The 20,818-nt window shown below is 41.4% G+C and overlaps 1 protein-coding gene across 2 annotated transcripts in view; it reads left to right on the top strand.

Annotated features, from left to right (window-relative positions):
• Positions 1-20,818, top strand: part of Samd12 (sterile alpha motif domain containing 12) — a 439,420-nt gene that overhangs the window by 396,231 nt on the left and 22,371 nt on the right. Inside the window, exon 5 of one of the 2 annotated variants that reach the window (XM_040730491.1) lies at positions 19,782-19,827. The exons of the other annotated variant lie outside the window; for it this stretch is intronic. Coding sequence (XP_040586425.1) covers positions 19,782-19,786 — 5 coding nt within the window. The 3' untranslated portion in view covers positions 19,787-19,827. The remainder of the gene's footprint in view (positions 1-19,781; positions 19,828-20,818) is intronic. 2 annotated transcript variants of the gene reach the window in all.

Raw genomic sequence — 20,818 nt, 5'->3', positions numbered from 1 at the left:
TCACCATATGCAATACATTACATATCGTTGTGTTTATTACTTCATTCAATAAACATTTCCTAAGTGCTGAACAGAGCGAGCAGCAAACAAGAGACACCTGCTATTGCAGAGACATTCCAACGGAGGAAAAAATTAGGAACACAGAAACACATGCAGGGATGAGGAGATGGTCCGTGGATAAAGAGCCTGCTATACAAGCATGAATATCTGAGTTCAGAGCCTCAGAACCCTGTCAAAAGCCAGCCAGGCCAATGTACAACTATAACACTAGTACTGGGGTGGATGGAAATAGGGAAATTTCCCAGAGCTCCCAAGCCAGTCAGTCTCACTCAGTTTGCAAGATTTAGTGAGAGATCCTGTCTATAAACATGGTGGCAAATGCTAGAGGAAGACACCAGACATCAACCCACACACACATGTACTCACATGAACACACACGAACATGCACACACAGGCATGCACACACACACACACACACACAGACATGCCTGCATGGTCACTATGTGAACTTTCTGATGACAGTATACAATATGTATTGTGGCAAATGTGAAGTCAGGATATACTAGGCTATACCCTCAGGATGCACTAGGCTATACCATCTTTGGGGGGGGGATGTCAGGGAATGGCTACATAGGCAAAAAGAGTAGGGAAGGGTTCATGTGATCTTTCATATACAAACTTCTCACCAAAGAATAGATTAGACAGAATATTTTAAACCAAAACAACCCCTTCCTGCCTCCTCCCCGCTGCTGTTTTCCAGTTTCCTTTTGTTTCATGGAAAACAATTCACTGTCCATGGTCAGAAGTTTTCAGCCCGCCTTGAATTTAACAGTGTGCCGGAGCAAAGGCAGAGCATCTCACAATGGGAAGGAAAAGCCGCACCTAATGGCTTCAGTGTGGAATCCCATTCTTCCTGGCAGCTACCCCACAACCTGTGAATTTGATGGCTCCTGTCTGAGTGAAGCTTTCTCCATCCTTTGCAACCCTCTCCTCAGATAGTCGTGCCCCCTTGGCAAGTACGTACGTTACTATTTCCCAATCCCCGCCCCCAGGGCCGTTTTGCAGGATGATAAAGTATCTTAAGGATTTCAACTATCTGCAGAGCTGAAAGCAAGGTATTCAAGTACTAACCTGGAAATAATCCTGATGGCCTGTGGGATTCCCTGTCTCTTCCTTCAGCCTTCACGGGAGAAAGAGAAGTGTCATTGAATGCATTCTCCCAAAAGCCAAGCTGTAACCCAGGCACAGGTCTACCTAGAAGCCTGGGAGTGTTTTCATATTACAGGTGAAAGGAAATCTGAAGTCCACACTGCTTAAAACACTTCTTCAAACTCATCCTGTCTATGAGTCATAGATTTGACTCAGCATAGTTCAGGTTCCAAAGCTGTCATCATCATCTTTCTAATAATGGGTCCAAGAAACTCTCAACTCACCTTGTTCCCCTGGGAGAAATAATATATGGAGCTCTCCCAGTGTTTGGTATATCCAAAAGCTTTGTACTTAATTGTCCTGATCAGTGCCTGGCATGCGGGATGTCAATGCTGCAAATTTAACGTTGCAACCAAAGGAAGTTAGCTTCTAGAAATACAATTTCCAATAGTAGATGATATTTCAGGCAGTAAACTGCCTGTTTCAACACTGGGTGTCAAAACCCTATGGACAATTTATAAAGAAGTTGAAATAAGGAACAAGACAAATACGTTTTAGGCTTTACCAAATTCCTCTCCATTTGGAAGGAAGAAAAATATTATTCTCTGGGAATTGGAAGAAAACAGACTCGTCCCTCTCTGCTGTTGCTTGGGTCCGGCTAAGCAATAATACACGGTAGAGCCAAATGCTCTGATCGGTTTCTTTGGGTTGTTATTAAAGTTTGCAAAATATCACTCAGATTCTTCCTGGCAGAGTTTCAATTTCCTCTGTTTAAACTGGAATCAGGCTGACACCCTTCATCTCTGTTAAACCGGCCAAAGCTAGTGAACCCATAACATCAATCTGCCAGCACTATGGCTTCCATGCAGCAAAGACTGGGCAAGCCACACCCTTGGCTAGTCCTCAGGTGTGGCTTACGTCAAGCATGACTAGATCAGCCTTCTTCCTCTTCTCTCTCAGTGCTTCTTTTTGTCTCCCCTACACATATGCATGCATGTACATGCACACACATGCAGTAGGTCTTTGCCTAACCAGGGAAGAGGAGTGAGCTCTGCACAGCAGAGCATCTGTTGTAGCGGAAGACGTTACCCCTCACATGTACAGCCCTTCTGCTCTTGATATAATAAGGAAATCTGGACTCTTTTCCCTCTGGTCCTCTGGAAGATGCTATTCCCCCTCAGGCAACATCTCTTGCTGCTCCCCAGATTTATCCTCTGCTCTACTACAGCCCAGAAGAATCCAACGCACTTCCTCCAACACAACAGGCTCTGCCCCTGCTGACACCCTGATTGACACACCTTTCCCCTACCCTCTCTGATCGAACTTCCATTGACCCTCTACAATTTAATTTGGGTGGCATTCCTCAGGTCCTCAGGGATGATTTAGATGACTGCTTTTATCTGCTACTATGAGATTTAGTTTATTTTATGTAATCCCAACCTTGATTAAAGTTATCTCCTCAATAAAACTGCAAGGTCTAAGATACAGAAGAAGGGTGATCTTGTCCTCATACGTTGTTGGGACAGATACACACACACACACACACACACACACACACACACACACACACAAACTTCAATTCTCTTGAGTTTTATTTCTCAATTCAAGTGAATGGCTAAGTAGTAATGCCCTCATCCTTGTTATCATTCGACAACTCAACCACCAGAGGTTCTGTCCCTGACTTAGTTGCCCTTGAAGTTCTGTCCATTCAGTTCAGGCAGAAGCAAAGAATGTGGAGGAGTGTCTCATGGGAGGCAACTGTAAAACAGGTCTAAAAGTGTATGCATCACTGTTGCTCACATTCTAATGACACAAACTCAGTCACAGGCCACATCTAGCTGTAAAGGATTCTGGGACATGTAGTCCCTAGCTAGGCAGCTATTTCTTCTAAAAAGGTATGTGGAAAGAAGAATGTAAATCTTGATAGACGGACTTGTTATATTCCTGGATCCCAGTGCTTAATAAAGCAACCAATCAAAATATAGTTGCCGGACTAAGTAAATGAACTAATGAGCAAACTACTTAGAGAAAAAACAAAACAACTTAATGTATTCTATGCCAAACAGTGTACAGCAGAACCATAATGCGCATCCTTCAAATCAATAGTAGCAAGCTGTCGGTGAGCAGAAAGGCATGAAAAGTTTCACTGGCTTTAAGAAATCTTTATACTTGTTGAATGGCAGGACCTGGTCCAGCATCCAGCATAAAACTGATACTTATCAGTATAGGGATCCAATGAAGGCATGATTAGGAGAAGTGAGCCAGAATAAACATCACTGTGCTCACATCCTGTTTGTCAGGTGATCCCCCAACTCTTCATGCAGGGGCGAGCCTCCCCTCCCCTCCCCACCCCAGAGTAGACCTGGCCCTAGGCCTGAGTGTAGAAGTTCATTTTTCCCCTGATCGTTATAGCCTGGCTTTCTGCTATAGTACAAATGTGGAAGCAGAGAAATCACACATGCCAACATCTATGTACATGATGTGTGGGTGTGGCACCTTCCTCTCTTCTAGTCTTTGGGATTCCCAGGGAAAGCTAGACAGCAAAGACTAGTCTTTACAATATCAGAGAACTCTGGATTCGACTGAGAGACCTACCTCAAAAAAAGAAAGAAAGAAAGAAAGAAAGAAAGAAAGAAAGAAAGGAAGGAAGGAAGAAAGGAAGAAAGAAAGAAAGACTGAAAAATATTAAGGTCAACTTGGATATCAACTTCTGATCTCCACTCACATCCCTATGCATGAGCACCTGCACACATAGCACACATATAGACATACATACACACATTAAAAATACAAATAATAGGGGCCGAAACATGACTCTGTGGCTAAAGGCACCAGCTGCTCTTCCAGAGAACCTAGGTTTGATTCCCAGCATCGATATAACAGCTCACAATCATCTCTAACTCCAGTCTAGAGGACCTGATGCCTCCTCTCATCTCTGCGGGTACCAGGCACACACATGGTGTGTGATCCAATATCTAGACAAAACACTCATCCACAAAAAATAAATAAGAAAAATAGTAAATTCATAAACCAAAATGCATCACTTCCTTGCTTGAAACTACCAGTGACCTCCAGTTACATTGGGGATAAAATCTAAATTCTTTCACACACTACCATCTGGTCAACTCATCTTGTCTCCTCCCTATTGTTTCAAATCAGCAACTCTCCTGTGTGTTCATTCTGCTGGAAGCTCACTCAGCTTCTCTCCTTTCTGTCACATCTGTGGTTTGTTTCTAACTCAGGTGTCTCTGCTATGGACAAAGTACCATTTGCCCAGCTTTCTTTTTTTCTTATTGATTCTTTTTTGCCATTCAGCCTTTAGTACAAGCGCATTTTCCTCAATGAATCCTCTGATTATCATACTTCTAGAAAAGTTCTTCACACCCAGCCAGTCATCCTGTCCCTATAGATCACCTAAACCATGTGTCTTCCAGGGGAACTCAAACCCCACAGCATCCATCAGAACTACCCAGGAAGGATTGAAGATGCTAACCTATCCCAGTCGACATCTGGAAGAGTTCTGAGTGGAGTATCTTCTGGCTTGTTCTGGAATCAGTGGTTGCTGGTGTGAGCTGAAGCATCTAGTGCTGAGGCAGTAAATGGAGATAATTAGGTTTCAGCTCTGAACTTCAGATGGCTGTCATTGCTGGTCATAGGAGGGCGACTATGCATAATCGCTCATTCCACGGAAGTCTTCCCATAGGGGAACCGTGTGCTTTTGTGTGGAACAAAGAGAGGGGAAACCAAAGACGGGTGTGGGAGTTTTACTTTCTGAGCACTTCCTCCTGGCACGCTTAGCTGAGATTCAGAAACCAGCCTCAGTTAACTCATCAAGCTCCTGGAGTTTGCTGTGGATTTTCAACATTTAACCATCATAGTCTGTCCCAATGGGAGCAGAGACAGTGGGGCCCGGAGAAGTGGGAAGGGTGGGTCTAAAAGTGAACTGTGAGGTTGGAAAGGAAGGGGAAAAAAGAAATGAGAGTCCCTAATTAATAGAGACATTTTCAGACTCAAGAGAAGGCAGAAACGAACTAGACATAAATCTGCACTTTGTACAAAAGACATAATTCCCCAAGTCTTATTTCTCCATCATGGGTCATTTTTCTTTAGTCCTTTAGGCTGAGATCTTTCCTTGTCTGATGATAGTTGTGGGAAAGTCACACAGATTCATTTGTAGTTGCGATGTTTGCAATAAAAAATGCTCTCCACACTCTGTGACATGTTCTAGTCACATCCCTGTGAGTGGGAGGTAAGTGATATGTAATGCTCTTGGGTAACAAATGATGAGCGGATGTTGGGGTGGCGTGTGATGTACGCAGAGTATTGCCCTCTGTATGCCAAGCCCGGAAGGAAAGCCCTGCCTCCTGACTTTTCCATCGGTGTTCCTCCATCCTAAAATTGTTGGAGACTGATGCAGCACCCTCTTCTTTCACGATTTAAGCACTCCTCTGTGAGAAAGCTATACACAAGTCCACTTTCCCCCAAGCTACTCTCATCACCCTTTCAGGTCACCCTTATAGAAGTTCTTGATGACAGCCTAACTCCTTCCCTGACCTAACACCTTCCCCTCGTGTGCACTCATGAAACTTCTCCTTTCTTACTTCACCTGTTTTACTGGATGCTACATATTTATCTTCACATTACTTCCCTGCCCGCCCCCACCCCCGTCATGGTTTTCTTGAGAGCAGAGGTTGTGTGTGTCTTTGTTTTTCTATCCTTAGCTTCATACAAAGACCACACAAAGACATACTAGACCTTCCATAAATGATGGATGCATGGATGGATGGATGGAAGAATGGAGGGAAGAATGGATGGAAGGATGGATGGATGGATGGAAGGATGGATGGATGGATGGATGGATGGATGGATGGATGGATGGATGGACAGACTAAAAGAAAGATTGATGAGGCTATCCATAAATGATGGTTGGTTTAATGGATGGATGGATGAACAGAAAGATGTACACATGAAGTTTTCCTTGAGATACAGAAGGACTTTTTTATTTTCTTAGAATTTTATATATGAGATTATATTAATATAATATCCCCCCTTCTTCTCCTCCCTCTGTTTCTCCTGCATCCCTCCCAGGCTTTCTCAAATTCATGCCCTCTTACTTTTTTTAACTATAATTGTTATTTACAAACATGTATGTGTCTATAAACATGACCTGATGACATAATTTAGTGTTATTCATATGTGTTGAGAGCTGACCTCTTGGAATAAAGCTAGCCTGTTTGAGGGTTTGTACCTGGTGAAGACTGATTCTTCCTCTCTTTACAACTGCTAGTTGTTTGTAGATTTTCTTTTAGTAGTGAAATGTGAGAATTCCCCCCATCCACACTGGCACATTAAAAAGTTTCATTTTTAAGGTCTTGTGTAGGCAACCATATCATTAAGATTTCCTGGGTGCAGCTTCCCTGCCTCATATAGAAAATGCAATTTTGCATCAGATGTCCCATCCTTTTCTCCCTGGCTCTTATAACCTTTCCGCTCTGTTTTTGACATGTTCCTGAGCCTTTAGTGTATGGCTGCATTGTAGATTACCAACTGGGGCTGTTTTTCTATGTGTTTTGACCACGAATTGTTTTCTCTAATGGTCTCTACTGGCAATAAATAAATAAACAATATGAAAATCAATAAAAAGCTAAAAAGAAAGCAAGGAAACCAGAAACCTTCTTTCCTGAGGAATAAGCACTGTAACTTGCCTGTGGATTTAAATAAAAGCATTTAGAATTCAGTTAAAAACTGTACTGGTTTGGTGAAGTAGCCACAGTGTGTTCTCTTGTAGGGTCCATGACTTCACCAGCCAAGGATAGAGGGCCAAGTTTACAGTAACAAACATGAATTCACTGCTACTGAGTGTGCCTTAAGTCCAATTAGATGGCTATTGGTTATTCCCACGTTGTGTTTGCCACCGTTGGACATTCTGGTTGTTTGTAGGCGCTAACGCCTACAAGAAGGACTCTCTTGGCTGTGTGACGAAAATAGACTGTCCCTGGAGCTTTTTTTGTTTAGAAATTTCACTGTGATTACTTGTCCATATCCTCTCATAATTTCCATTACTGAGTTATATATTCAGCATGAAACTTTAATATGCCTAAAGATAAATAACTTGTTCCAGGCTAATACTCTGTCCATCAAAGTAGCAATAATAACAAAATCTCTCAATAAACAGGGTTTATCGTGGGTTCTGTGAGTTACTGTTAGAATTCTTACCAGGAAATCGGCTCCTCATTCCTTAGCTTCCCTGTGAACTGAATAGGGACAATATAAATATATACAATTACATACACATATATGTGTGTGTGGTTTAAGAATCAAGTGGGATAACAAATACAAAATAGTTTTCATGGGTCAGCATGTGAGACAGCACCTGAAATGGTCAATGGACATGGCTCTGTATTCTCCCAACTTCACATACATGAATCTGGGATACAGAAAGTTGAGATGAGCATCAACTCTGAATCTAGAGACTAGGTATTCCCAAGTCTGGGGAAGTGATGGAGGCCATCCTGGAGACTACCCTTGCTTTGGGCCACTTCACCCCATCCCCAATCCTTGTACAGTCGCCTCTGTTTTAGAAAGCTCACTCTCTAAAGGTCTGCCACTGCTCTTAGCCTACCCCGGAATATGACCTGTACCTGGATTGGAGGCTCCTGAAACACAGGGATTGTTCTAGCCTTACCCTATGTACCTGGGTCCAGCTACTCTTCGGGAGCCCCTCATAAAGTTTTGCTGAATTGAAATAAACTGCCCCACATCTCTTAACATGCTGTTTTGGAGATTTGGTTGAACTCCTAAACACTGAGTCCTAGAAAGGTTCTGGCCCATTAGCCCGATTCCCCTGCAAGCAGTTAGTGAGCTTAATGATCTCTGTGCCCCCAGTATGGCAGGAAGCCCACTCCCCGGCAGATCGCTCCCGGAGCCTTTCCTCACGCCAGCAGCCTCCAAAAGAACAGCTTGCCCAAAAGCATCTGAACAGGTTCTCTATTAAACTCAGCACTGTGACTTTCTTAAGGTTCTGGAAAACCCAACCTCATGTTCAGAGTCAGGGAGCTCTCCCTGAAACAGTGTGATTCTGTTTCTGACAGTTTTGTCCACCTATTAAAGCACCTGATATGTGCATACTCCTCATATGTACATACGTCTCCTATGTGCATATGTCTTATGTGTGCATATGTCTCATATGTGCATACTCTGCCTTTGGTGAAGGGAGAATGGGACAAAGGGAGGAAAAGAGGAATGGAGGAAGAAAGAAAGGGAAGGAAGGGTGGGTTATTTGGTTTCAAGAGGTGCAACATTTAATAAAGGAAGAAGACTATTCTGAACTACTTTTACTATTTTCTAATAAAAAATATATCCTCTGTGAGTGGTTCTGTGACCTATATAAGCATAGGACAAACATCAGGAATGCAACAATATATTTTGGTCATTTCACTAAATATTGTCTCCAACCTTCTGCCCTTTCTTGGATTCTCAGCTGAGAAATAGCTGCAGGAGGTGAGCAATGATGATGTCACTGACTAAAGATTGATGGAAACAGATATAAACCAAAAAATGGTTTTTGTGCCAGAAATGCTGTTTGCTCAACAATTGGCGACATCAAGGAACTTAAGCATTTCCACAGAGCTCAGCAGTTTCACCAGCGATGCACTGGAATCCACACCCCTGCCTCAGCACTGTTTCTGACGTGAACTAGAAAGAGTCAGACCTTTTAACTGCTGTTACCCAGAGTGGGTCGATTGCCTTGTTATCCAAAGAGTTGGCCTTTAGGGCTTTCTTACATGCTAAAACATTAAAGGATTTTCTGTAAATTTTATGAATTCCCTCTGTTTGTTTTCTTTTCTTTTTAATCCTAGAATGGAAATTTTAGACAGCAGATGTCTGTGCTGCAGTAATTTGGGAGGTTCTGCTATGCCAATAATTGACCATTGACCACATCTTTAAGCAAACCATATGACTAGGATTGTATCCAGTTTTCTTCAAGATCATGGAGTACATCTTTTGTCCTCATAACACCCATTATTGAACATCCTTGATTTTTTTTTGTTTAATCTTAGAACGTGGAGTTAGAAAATAGGGATAATAGTAACCTCTTTGGAAGTGCTATGCACTCCCTCTGACCTTCCTGATTAAATGATTTCTACCAACCAGTGTGTAATTTGAGAGCTTGTTTTAGGCGTGATGAATGAGAGAAGCCACTGAGCCAGGGTGAAAACCTAGCTTCTCCAGAGCCTGCCATCAACTCATTCCCACCATTAAACACATTCCAAATTTACCTGAGCACCTTTACGTATCTTTCCTTAATACAGCTCCATACAATTTCTAGCAAACAAAACCACTTATTGACTATGTACAGTGTAATTTTCTCATTTAAGATTGCGTCTTCTCACAGAATGTGAGCTCCTTAAGACTTAAAAATCTCTTCAGTCTTTTGTTGCTGTTGTTGTTCTTCAATAATGTATCCCAAGTTCAAAGCAGATCCTGGCTGGATACGGTAGTGCATTCCTGTAATCCCAGCACTTAAGAGGTTAAAGCCAGTAGGGTCACAAAATCGAGGGCAGCCTCGACCACATAGTCAAGAACCTGCCTGAAAAATAAAAATAGGAAGCCTTCAGTATATACTTCAGCTGCCACTGTTACTGCTTGGCATGCTAGTGTCCTGTATACATAGCACTGATGGGAAAATCTGAGGTCAAGAGCCACATGATGATTTACAGAAGATGACATGATGAGCAAATTGGCAAGAAAAACCAGATCTCCTTATCACAGCCCAATTCTTTGCCTAACTCCCAACTCAATCTTGCCGCACTTTTATTGTGCTATAAAACGAATAACTGTTTATGAGTTCATTCCCAGGCACATTATTGCTTTTACATCACATCAAAGAACTTGAGACGGGTAAAAGATATAGCCATATTGATCTCACAAACAGCTTTTCTTCCCCCCATGGAATTGAGGCTCATTTTGAGGATTGGGGCTATTCCCTCCCATAAAGTGACTGCCAACAAGTCTACCTTGTATTCCCGGCAGGACAACTGTGGTTGCTCACATCAGGGAATTTTAAAGTCAGTCTTCTGATTCAAGAACCCTTTTCAGTTCCAAGCCACCATCTCTTACAGAACCTTAGAAGTTATAGAATGTCACAGTGTTGAGATGCCTTTTGCTCCAGTTACTCAATGTGTCCCAGGGAACTCCAGATGGTACAGGAAGAAGCATGTGTCAGTCGGTCTATCTCAGAATCAGGCTTCAGGCCACTGGGACCTGATACAATTTGGGTGGCATCTAAAATAGACAGCATCAACCTGAGAAGCAAGCAGACGTTGGAGTGAAAGGGTTGGGTTTGTGTTTTTGAAGAGTGCTTCCTTGACTGTCAAGAGAATACATTTGAGTGCACCAGCAACAGGACACACCTTGAAATCCTCATACTAATATTTCTTCATTTTTCTGAAACTAGAAATGTCACTTTTCATAGAAGACAAGGAAAGAAAGATTGTTCTGAGAATAAACACAAACTACTCTGCTGTCTTGAAGTCCCAAGGCTACTGATCAATAGAAGAGGGCTTGACTATGTTTCAGCAGGGAGACTGGATCACGGCCATTACACTCATGCTCTTGGATTGACTGATACCAGGTTACATTGAGGGATGCACTACAATACTGGATGCTAGCACAACAGCTAGCGCTTCAACTCTTCAGAAAGTTCTGTACCGCCTTCAAACACACTTCTGCATACACTTTCATCAAATCATCCTGAGTCAGCAGTAACAGAGCTTTTTTCCATCTCCTCTTTATGAATAAGGAAACTGACATAGGAGACATTCATGGCACCCAATCCACATAACTAGAAAATCAGAGTCTACATCCAATGCCTTCTAATTTCTCCTCTCTTCTTGCCATGGTATATTCTGCCGCCTGCCTACAGGAATGCTCCACCAGGATGCCCTAAGGGCATCTCCTGTACACATGTTACAACAGATTGTCTCCTTCCCCTCTCCAAAAAGCCCGACCCTCTTTCCTTTTTCCTGACTTATTTCAAAACTTCCTTTCTTCTGATCAGGAACTCTAGACACCTCACAGGAGCCCTCACTACACTTCTTAAAGCTAATGCTGGGTTTCCGTGGTTGAAATGTCAACACTTCTCTCTCTTACCTGATGTCTCTAACCCCCTTTTGGCTTCGGCTTTCATTTTTCCTCATTGCAAGGTAATGCTCAGTGATTTGAAGTATCGTCAAATCATCATTGAACCCCATCTCAGTGCCAGGCATGGTACCTCATACTGACCAATAGAAAACTTAGACCTTGTTCCCATGGTACCCTGCTCTTCAGTATAGTTGTAAGCAAATAATTGTTCCAACAGCTATAGAAGGGGAACTATAACAAGCTACAAAGGCATATTTCTGAACCATAAGCTATGATTATGGTATACCCAGGGTTCCAGAATATTCCTGATTCTCAGTGCCTACATGATTGGAAACAAAAACTTAAGCCTGTTGGGCTGCTGTGCGTGCCCTTTCATGCTCTGACTCGGAACACCAGATTAGGTTGCAGGTTGCTGCAACCACATTTCTCCCCAATCCTCCAGTCAATTAACTCATCCTATGACTAAGCCATATCTGATAGATATGTATATAATTTCATTCCATTCCAGAAAGAACTCTGCCTCTTCATTCATCTACATCTGCCTCAAGCAAACTTTTTCAGAAATGTTGTCATCTCCTTGATATTCAAAGCAGTGTTCTACTTTGCTTAAATAGCCCTTCCCACTGCTTGCTTATGATTTATAACTATGTGTTTCCCACAATGTTTCCCAACCACTAGTACAACAGCTCTCTTCTTGTTATAATGTACCTACTTATTTTTCTTTCTACTCTACCCCTAACCTCCAAGACTGTGAGCCTCTTATGAGCAGAGATCATTTTAACCAACAAAGTTTTGAATTTGTGTTTTGTTCATTACATGGTGTCAAATATTAACTAGAAAGACAAGAGCATAAAGAGGATCTAGACCCTTACTTCCTTTGACCATAGGTCTTGAATTGCTCAACGCTACTCTTCTGATCTCGGTTTAATTTCAAGTAATTCTCCCTCCTGTTTTTTATTCTTTTAAAAAGCACATTCAGGTGTTTTGAAGGTCTTTATATCTTGATATTGCAACATATGTCTTATCTATAAAAATGTCTCCCACCTCATTTCCTAAACCTCTGAGACAGTTGGAACAAAGACAGATTGATTACAAAGTGGCTGTATCCAAAAATTAGAAAAGTTATTTGGGGGAAAGCTTTGATCTTCATGTAAGCCAAGTCTAGATGGAGTATCTCTTCAAAAGTAGCACGTATTATAATTATTTCCATTTGGTTCTACAGCTTGAGGCAGGAAGTTGAAAGATGGATGGTAATTGGGGGTAAAAGGATGCTAAGAGCCAGAGGTCAGGGAGGACCAAGGTGAAACAGTATCTTCCAGGCATGACAGGACCACTGTTTGCCTGAACGTAGAGCAGCTGAAGCTCTCATAAATCCCTTACAAGATCAAGCCTGTCAATACTACACGGAAGGGGGAAAGACTCACAAGCCCCCACCGTTAAGTGGGAAGCCACTCACAGTTGATGGCTGCTGGGAGAGGGTGGTTCACTTTTTGTGTGTGGGTGTGACCCGTAGTAAGTCAACTATGCACCATACCAATGACACCATACCAATGACACCATACCAATGAGTATATGGACAGCACTGACTGGACAAATAAAAGAGACCTTAAAATTGGTGTGGAGGAGAGTATAAGAATATGGCAAGTAGATATGGAAGACTTTAGTGGAGAAATAGGTGAATGTGACCAAAATACATTATGCATATATATGGAACTCTCAAAGAATTAATAAAATGTATATTTTAAAAATAAAAACAAGTAAGAATTGAGAATAATTCTTTGACAAACTAACTTTATAATATGGTAACAATGCTAGAAAAAAGTGGTGATTAGTTAAAAATAGACCCTCTAATTAATTAAAAAGAAGACTCCCTAAGAATATACAATCTTCAGATCTGACCCTGAAATGAGGCTTTCATATGAACTGTCAAATATCCCACAACCTAGCATCCATAGAAATCACAAAATACAGAACTACAGCCAGATTGTGTATATTGGTCAAGAAAATGTATAGATAGCTTTGTAAAATGAATAATCCACCAAGACCGCTGAGAGACCACATGGATACCCACCTTTTTCAACCCTGAGAGGAATGGTGTGCAAGCTACCAGACACAGCTTTAGGCCCAGAATTCTCAGGCTGATACTCCATCTCTGAGAAGGCTCAACTGTTTGCCCAGATGCTAACCTAGATTTATTATTTTCAATGTATACCATGACTCTAAAATAATTAATGAGATCATTCAGAGGGAAACTCAGACAGAAACTCTCCCACCTTTCTCTATTATTGTGTAACACATTACCTCTAACAGTGACTTTAACAACAACCGTTTTAGTATGTCTCACCATTTTTAGGGTTGAGGCAATGTTCAGTAAAAAGGTACTTCAGTTCTTCATAGTTTCACATGTAGTTAGCTCCCAGGTAATACCATGCTGTTACCAGGGTTGACCCAAGGGAGCTGCTGGCTTGGCTTCTCCATGTGGTCTTTCAGCAGGGAGGTTGGACTTGTAGTAAGAAATGTGAATTCCAGTCCTCTTCTAGCCTGGAGCTGTAGCATCTCAGCCCCATACCATCACTCTCTTGTCAAAGCCATTAGAAGCCAGTGTGCATTCAAAAGGAGGGGAACTAGACCTGGGTTTCTGACTGAGAAGGTGTTAAAGTTTGTTGCTGTCTTCAGATCCATTCAAGAATGTTAGCAAAATTACCTTGTGTAATTTTGAAGTAAGATTTCTACTTTAAACTAAAACCTTAATGGAACAGATCATTTGAGAGTTGTTTGCTTATTGTCGTAGCACAAGGAACTGATCTAGAGTAAGCCAGACAACTCCACTTATGTGTGGAACCTCATATGACTGAACACAACATGCAGAGGCTAGAATAGTGATTATCAAAGACTTAGAGAAAGTAGAAAGCAGCAGGATGATGGAAAGTGGTTTTTGAGAATTGTTGGGTAGCATGGTAGCCAAAGTTAATAATGAATACAAATGAATCATGAATATAGATGAACTTAAGGAGGAGACTTGAAAGTTTTTACCACAAAAGGAATGTGCAAAATGATTGATATATTTGGACTGGAGGTTAAGAGCACTGACTGCTCTTGAAGACCCAGGTTCAATCCCCCAACATCCACCTGGAAGCTCACACCTGTCTGAAACTCCAATTCCAGAAAATCTGACACCTTGACAGAGACATACATGCAAGAAAAACACCAATGCACATAAGATAAAAATAAATGAATTATTACTTTTTAAAAAGTGATTTATATATTAATTTACTTGATTTAATCATTCCTAAATAGATAGATATAGATATAGATATATCAAAGTTTCATACTCCATAAAGTTTCTTTGATAGCTAAAAACTTAAAATAGTAATTAAAAGTATTGTATGAACCCCTGCAAAAGTCTGTGAACTATTTATTCTGATCCACCACAGAACAAAAATTTAAAGCAACAGGAAAGAAAACACCATGAGGAGATGTGCTTAGGCCCCCATAACAACTTAATATTGAACCTGTCATCAGATCACTTATTTTCTGGCTTCAGACCAGCATAGAAAAGCAGGACCTGACCCATGAATGAGATATGACAAAAAGTATGTGTTAGTTTTGACTAGCAATGTTACATATAACCAAACAATGTGAGAGAGCCCCATGGCTAGGCCCTATGGAGAACTTAGACCAACAATGGGCAGTGTGAGGACCAAAGGCATAGCATGCCCAAAAGTCCAAGTCACGAAAACACCAGCAAGAATTAGGCCAGAGCTCATTTCTGAGAGGACTATGGGTGTGAGGACATGAGTTGTGATTCAAAGGGCTTCACATACTGCCGTGTGTGCTGAGTTTACCCATAAGGAACAGAGAGTCAGGAAGCTCCCAAATGCAGATAAACCTCAGCATTGACTTCCTAGAATTCTCCATGATTTCGTTTTCCTTGCAAGACATGGTTCAGGTTTCAGGCTCTTTAGAAGCAGGAAGTGTAAGTGAGTCCTCTCCTATGAAATCTGACGAATATTTTGTCCTGCTAATATTTCATACTATTTCATGCAATAATGTTAGTTGCATGACTTTCCTTTCAAACATTTCAACTGTGTGGCTGGCAAAAATTCTCTCACCCGGTTCTCACTCTCCCTCTGTACCACAGTCCTTTGTCCATGGTGGGGTACACTTGGAGTAAGCTGGTGAGCAAGACAAGGAGCCTTGGAGGGATACTACTGGGGTAAAGGAGTTGCAAGTTGACCACAGCAAATCCCCCTGATGGCACACAAATGTAATCCCAGCACTTGGGAGGTAGAGACAGAGAGATCAGGAGTTCAAGATCAGCCTTAGCTGCACAGTAAATTCAGGATCATCCTGGGCTACAGGAAATACTGTGTAAGAAAAAAAAAGGATGAATAGGGAGAGAAAGAATAGATTATAGCAGAAGTAAGATTGCTAGAGATGAAAGAAGAGCGAATGCAATGATCTAAGAGAGGGCTATTGAGAGCAGGAACCAGCATCAGAAAGCTACATGGAGAGTGGGTTTAGTGGATGGATATTAGCATGCACACACTACACCCTGGGTCATGTCAGCAATTTTAAGTCTCACACCACATAGCGACACATAACTAATACTTCATCAAGAAATGTTGAGAATAAACTCCAACAGTTTAGTTCTCCATCTTGTTCAAACTTACTCTTTTAGGACCCCCAAATAAATCTCTTAATCCTATTGTTATACACATCACTTATTCTTTACAGCATGGGAAGTCTGCACTGAATAGATACACGTTGTCGCTATTTGTTTCCCAGTTGTCCAATCGGCTACCAGCTACTATTAATGGGTACTGTCTGTTGGTCCTGACTACTTCAGTCCTGCTACCTTACTTCACAGAACTTCTGAGCAAAGACAAATGGATCATACTTAGAAAATAGTGGCAGCTCTTTCCCTTGTAATTTATAAGCTTCTCGAAGTTTTCTCCCTAACAAATATGTGGCAGTAATAGATTGAGTTTTATCACAGGTCTGTACACTGTTTTGTAAAGAAGCGAGCAGTAACTTGGAGCTTGTGAGTCAGTCTCTGTAGCAATGCTCAACTCTTCCGTTGTAATTTGAAAAGTGGCTGTAGGCAACGCATAAACAAATGAATGTGGCTGTGTTCCAATAAAACTTTATTTACAATGAATATGGTAGGCCAGATTTGTCCTACAGATGCTAGGGCTTTCTAACACCTGTCTTGGATTATTGAAATTGTCAGAACTGAACTTTTGAAGTAGAGGGATTTGATTATTGCTTGGCTTATAATAGAAATAAAAATATATATTTCCCATGTAGAGAAACCGAATTCATCTAATGTGGTTGTTGTTTAGATTTTTTAAGACATCCAGATAAATTCTTCTGTGAGATACTGACTGCAGGTTGTTGGCCTCCTTGCTTAACCTCTTACCTGCAGACTGGTCCTGTCTGGCCTCTGTCTTCCTCTTTTACCGTTGTTCTACCGCACTTTGCCCTGGTCTGTTACTTCGAGGCTTGTCTTCAGGAAATAAGCAGTGTCATCAGCTACCAAGTTGTGGGGAAGAATTATAAATGTATACATACTGTATCATTAAAGGAAGGAAACAACAGTTGTTTGTATGGAATCCAATGCTAAGTAGACTTCAATTACTTTTCCCACTTCCTTACATATAAATCCCATCCTGTATGTATGTGTGGTATATTTCTCTGAGATTTAAAAAAAGGTCTGTCTCCTTAACTTTAGTTTAAACAAATATGAAAAGTTTTACCATGTTATATGTGTTACAGGATGCATTTGTTCTGTGTGTATGCATGTGTGCTTGGCTACATGTATGTGCACTGCGTGCATGCAGTACCCACTGAGGTCAGAGAGGGCTTTAGATCCTGTAGAACTGGAATTACAGATGCATGGGAAATGCCCATGTGTGTTTTGCCAACCAAACAGAGGTTCCCTGGAAGTTCTCTTAACCACTGAGCAATCTCTCCAGCCCCAAATTCTGCCTTTGTGTTTTTATTTTGTTTTAATTTTAAAAGCTCTACATCAAGTAGATATAAATATAAGTAATTTATATTAAGTAGGTATAAATACATTATAAGTAATTTTTATTGACTCTATTGTATGTCCAGCGTGTATCTATTGGGGGAGGGAGTTTGAGACAGATGATCTCTGTGTAACCCAGGCTGGCCTGGAACTTGCTCTGTAGACCAGGCTGGCCTTTAATTCAGAGATCCACTCTGCCTTCTGAGTGCAGGGATTAAAGACATGTGCCACTACACCTGGCCAGAAAACAGATATTATTTAAAGATGAATTACATTAGTGTCACCAAAAGACATTTCTGTGAGAGTCAAGTTGTCTTTTTTCTTTGTTTTCTCCCTCCCTCCCTTCCTCCCTTCCTCCCTTCCTTCCTTCCTTTCTTCCTTTCTTTCTTTCTTTCTTTCTCTCTTTCTTATGGTCTGTCTGTCTGTCTTTCATATTTATTGGAGGCTTCATTATGTGCCAAGAAATTTGTCTAACTTTATATTATTGTTGTTATTTTGATGCTTGGTGACTTTTACTTTTTTAAAAATTATTCATTGTTTGATAGTTTTATACACTTACAGATTTTGAGTCATTCACCCCACTCCCCTTTCTTGTCTCTGTCCCATGCCCACTTAAATCCTTCCTTTTCATCTCAGTAAGTGTCCCTTCTACTCTCATTGCTTTGTTTTTTGTTTGGTGAGGGTGGGGGTTTTGAGGTGGTTGGTTTTTTTTTAATGTGTGACCCACTAAGTTCAATTAGGGATGAGCATAGGGTAGAGGTTACTTACTAAAGCACAGGCTCTCTTTCAGTGGCTACACCCCTCATGAAAATGACACCCTCCACCCCATAACTATTAAGGCCACTAAAGTCCCTCAGGAAGCAGTAGGATGTTAGGAGCCTCTTCATCAGCCTGGGGCTAAATATTAACATGACCCAATCTTGTGCAGGGAATCAGAGCATTTGGGGAGTGTAGTACCATGTATTGTGTGTACAGGCAGGAAGTCAATGTTGGTTGTCTTCTAATGCCTCATATTTTGGGGACAGGGTCTCTTACTGAACCTGAAACTCACCAATTGACTAGATGGCTGGCCACAAGCTCCAACAATCCACCTGTCTCTAACCTCTGACCCCGAAAGTGGAGTCACAGGCATACACTACAATGTTGAGCTCAGATCAACATACTTACACAGCAGACACATCTTCCAAGCACCAGCCTCTAGAATTTAAACTTCCTTACTACACACATTGAGTTTAGCCTAGTAACTCCAATGTGCTGAATGATCATGTGAAGGTTTCACTTCGGTAAGCAGTGGATCTAAGTTCACTTCCGGGTTCTGCTTCTTAAGATTCTAGAGCAAGCCTTGCTCAAAGCCACTTTTTGTTATCTATTTCTACATAACACATTGTACCATATCTCAGAGGCTCCAAACATCAATTACTCTTCAGGCATAATTTTGAAAATTAGAAACGGTTTCATAAGGACCTCTTATTTTTCCACTCCCTGTCCCATAACCTGGGGCTGCGGATACGCAGCCCAGGTGCTTTGCTCAAATGATGGGCAGGTAGTCTGACTGCTCAGTGTAGGTGTCAGTTTGGACACTCAGCTTTCCCCGATGTGAGCCTCTCTATGTAGCTTCTGGGATTATTGATTGTATGTGGCGATGTTTGAAAAAGGAAAAGGAAACAATTTTCCATTCCACCCAGAAAGTAAGTCTAGAAATACCATATTAGCATCTCTGTCATATTTCTATTGAAGGAACTCACGACAGGCTTGACCCGGGTACAAAAGACACATTTCAGTGAGAGGTAAAAAGAGAAGCTATGCCATAGAATTTGCAACCATGAGACCAGTCATGGTTTCATAGCTCCTGCAATATGAATTATACTCCAAAAAAATCAGATTAAAATCCAACAAACCAAGTACCCTCTTTTGATCTTCACCACGCTGTCACTCCTTATTAAAAGAGAAGAGACTTAAGATTTGTTGTGTATCCACTGGGAACAAAGCCTATGATAGACAAACTTTCTTTTTTTTTATAATCATTATGATATATTTCTTTTTTCCCCAAAACAAATTTTTCTATTGAAATTAGAAACAAGCTTGCTTCACATGTCAATCCCAGCTCCCTCTCCCTCCCCTCCTCCCCCACCCTCCCCCTAGGCCCCCCAACCCCCCCACCCAATCCCCACTCCATTCCCCAGGGAGGGTAAGGCCCTCCATGGGGGATCTGCAGAGTCTGTCATTTCATCCAGGGCAGGGCCTTAGGCCCTCCCACAAGAGTCCAGGCTGAGAGAGCATCCCTCAATGTGGGATGGGCACCCAAAGTCCATTTGTATGCCTAGGCCTCCTTACTGACACCCACATTCAGGGAGTCTGAATCTGTCCCATGTAGACAAACTTTAAGTTACTGTTTTCCAGTGTCTTTGAGATGCAATTTTTCCATAATTCTAACATTTCTAAATTGTACATTTTACAGTCTAGAGAGGCTTATGACAACCGGAGGTCATGTGGCAGTCTTGTGTGTAAGTATTTGGCTATGATTGTTCATATTTTTATCACTTCACCCAAGTTTAATTGCTATTTAAAACAGCTTCTGAAATATTATACTATAATTTGGCATTGAAGCAAAAATGTATCTTGTAAGCCAAAAGTCATGAAACAGCATCATCAATGAGGCAAATTTTGACACTGAAGGTATAACCACAGCTTTATATGTTTTTGCAAAGCTGAAACCTGAGATTTGCACTCAGATAGGAATACATAACAAATAAATGAAGGTGTGTCGAGTTTTATTACTGAAATACATGCAGAGGGATTGCCTATCACACATGAAGCTGGTACCTGAAGGCAGAGAAATTGCTAGGTTCTTCAGAACAGAAGTCAGAAACTGTAAAGCAATAGCAGGCTGATATTGTTCCTTGGGTTGGGCCATCAAAGTGTTCTGTCATAGTTTAATTGGTAGAGTGTTTTCGTTGCTCTGTCTTATTGGTACATTTTTTTAAATGCAGCTTGGATGGTGTGCTAGCTAGTTTTTATGTCAACTCGATATAAGGTAGATTCGTCTGAGAAAAGGGAACTTCGATGGAGAACATGCCTCCATTAGATTCAGGTCTAGGCAGCCTGTAGGAATGTTCTTAATTAGTGATTGATGTGGGAGGGCCCAGCCCATCATAGGTGGTGCCATCCCTGGGCTGGTGGTCCTGGGTTCTTTAAGAAAGCAGGCTTAGCAAGCCATGGGGAGCAGACAAGTAAGCAGTACCCTATAGCCTTTGCGTCAGCTCTTGCCCCCTGGTTCCTTCCTTGTTGATTCTTGACCTGTGTTCCCCAGTAGTTGATTGTTAGCTAGAAATATAAGTGAAATAAACTCTTCCTCAACTTGCTTTTAATCAAGGTGTTTGTCATTGCAGTAAAACCCTAACTAAGACAGATGGGAAGAAATATGGTGATAGATCTTACAAACAAAAAACAGCCTGCAAAACATCTGGATTCCCTTTACTTACAGAGGAGAAGGCT

The sequence above is a fragment of the Mesocricetus auratus genome, unplaced genomic scaffold (genome assembly GCF_017639785.1).
Source record: "Mesocricetus auratus isolate SY011 unplaced genomic scaffold, BCM_Maur_2.0 Super-Scaffold_100023, whole genome shotgun sequence".
NCBI lineage: Eukaryota > Metazoa > Chordata > Mammalia > Rodentia > Cricetidae > Mesocricetus > Mesocricetus auratus.
This window is presented reverse-complemented; position numbering and strand designations above follow the sequence as displayed.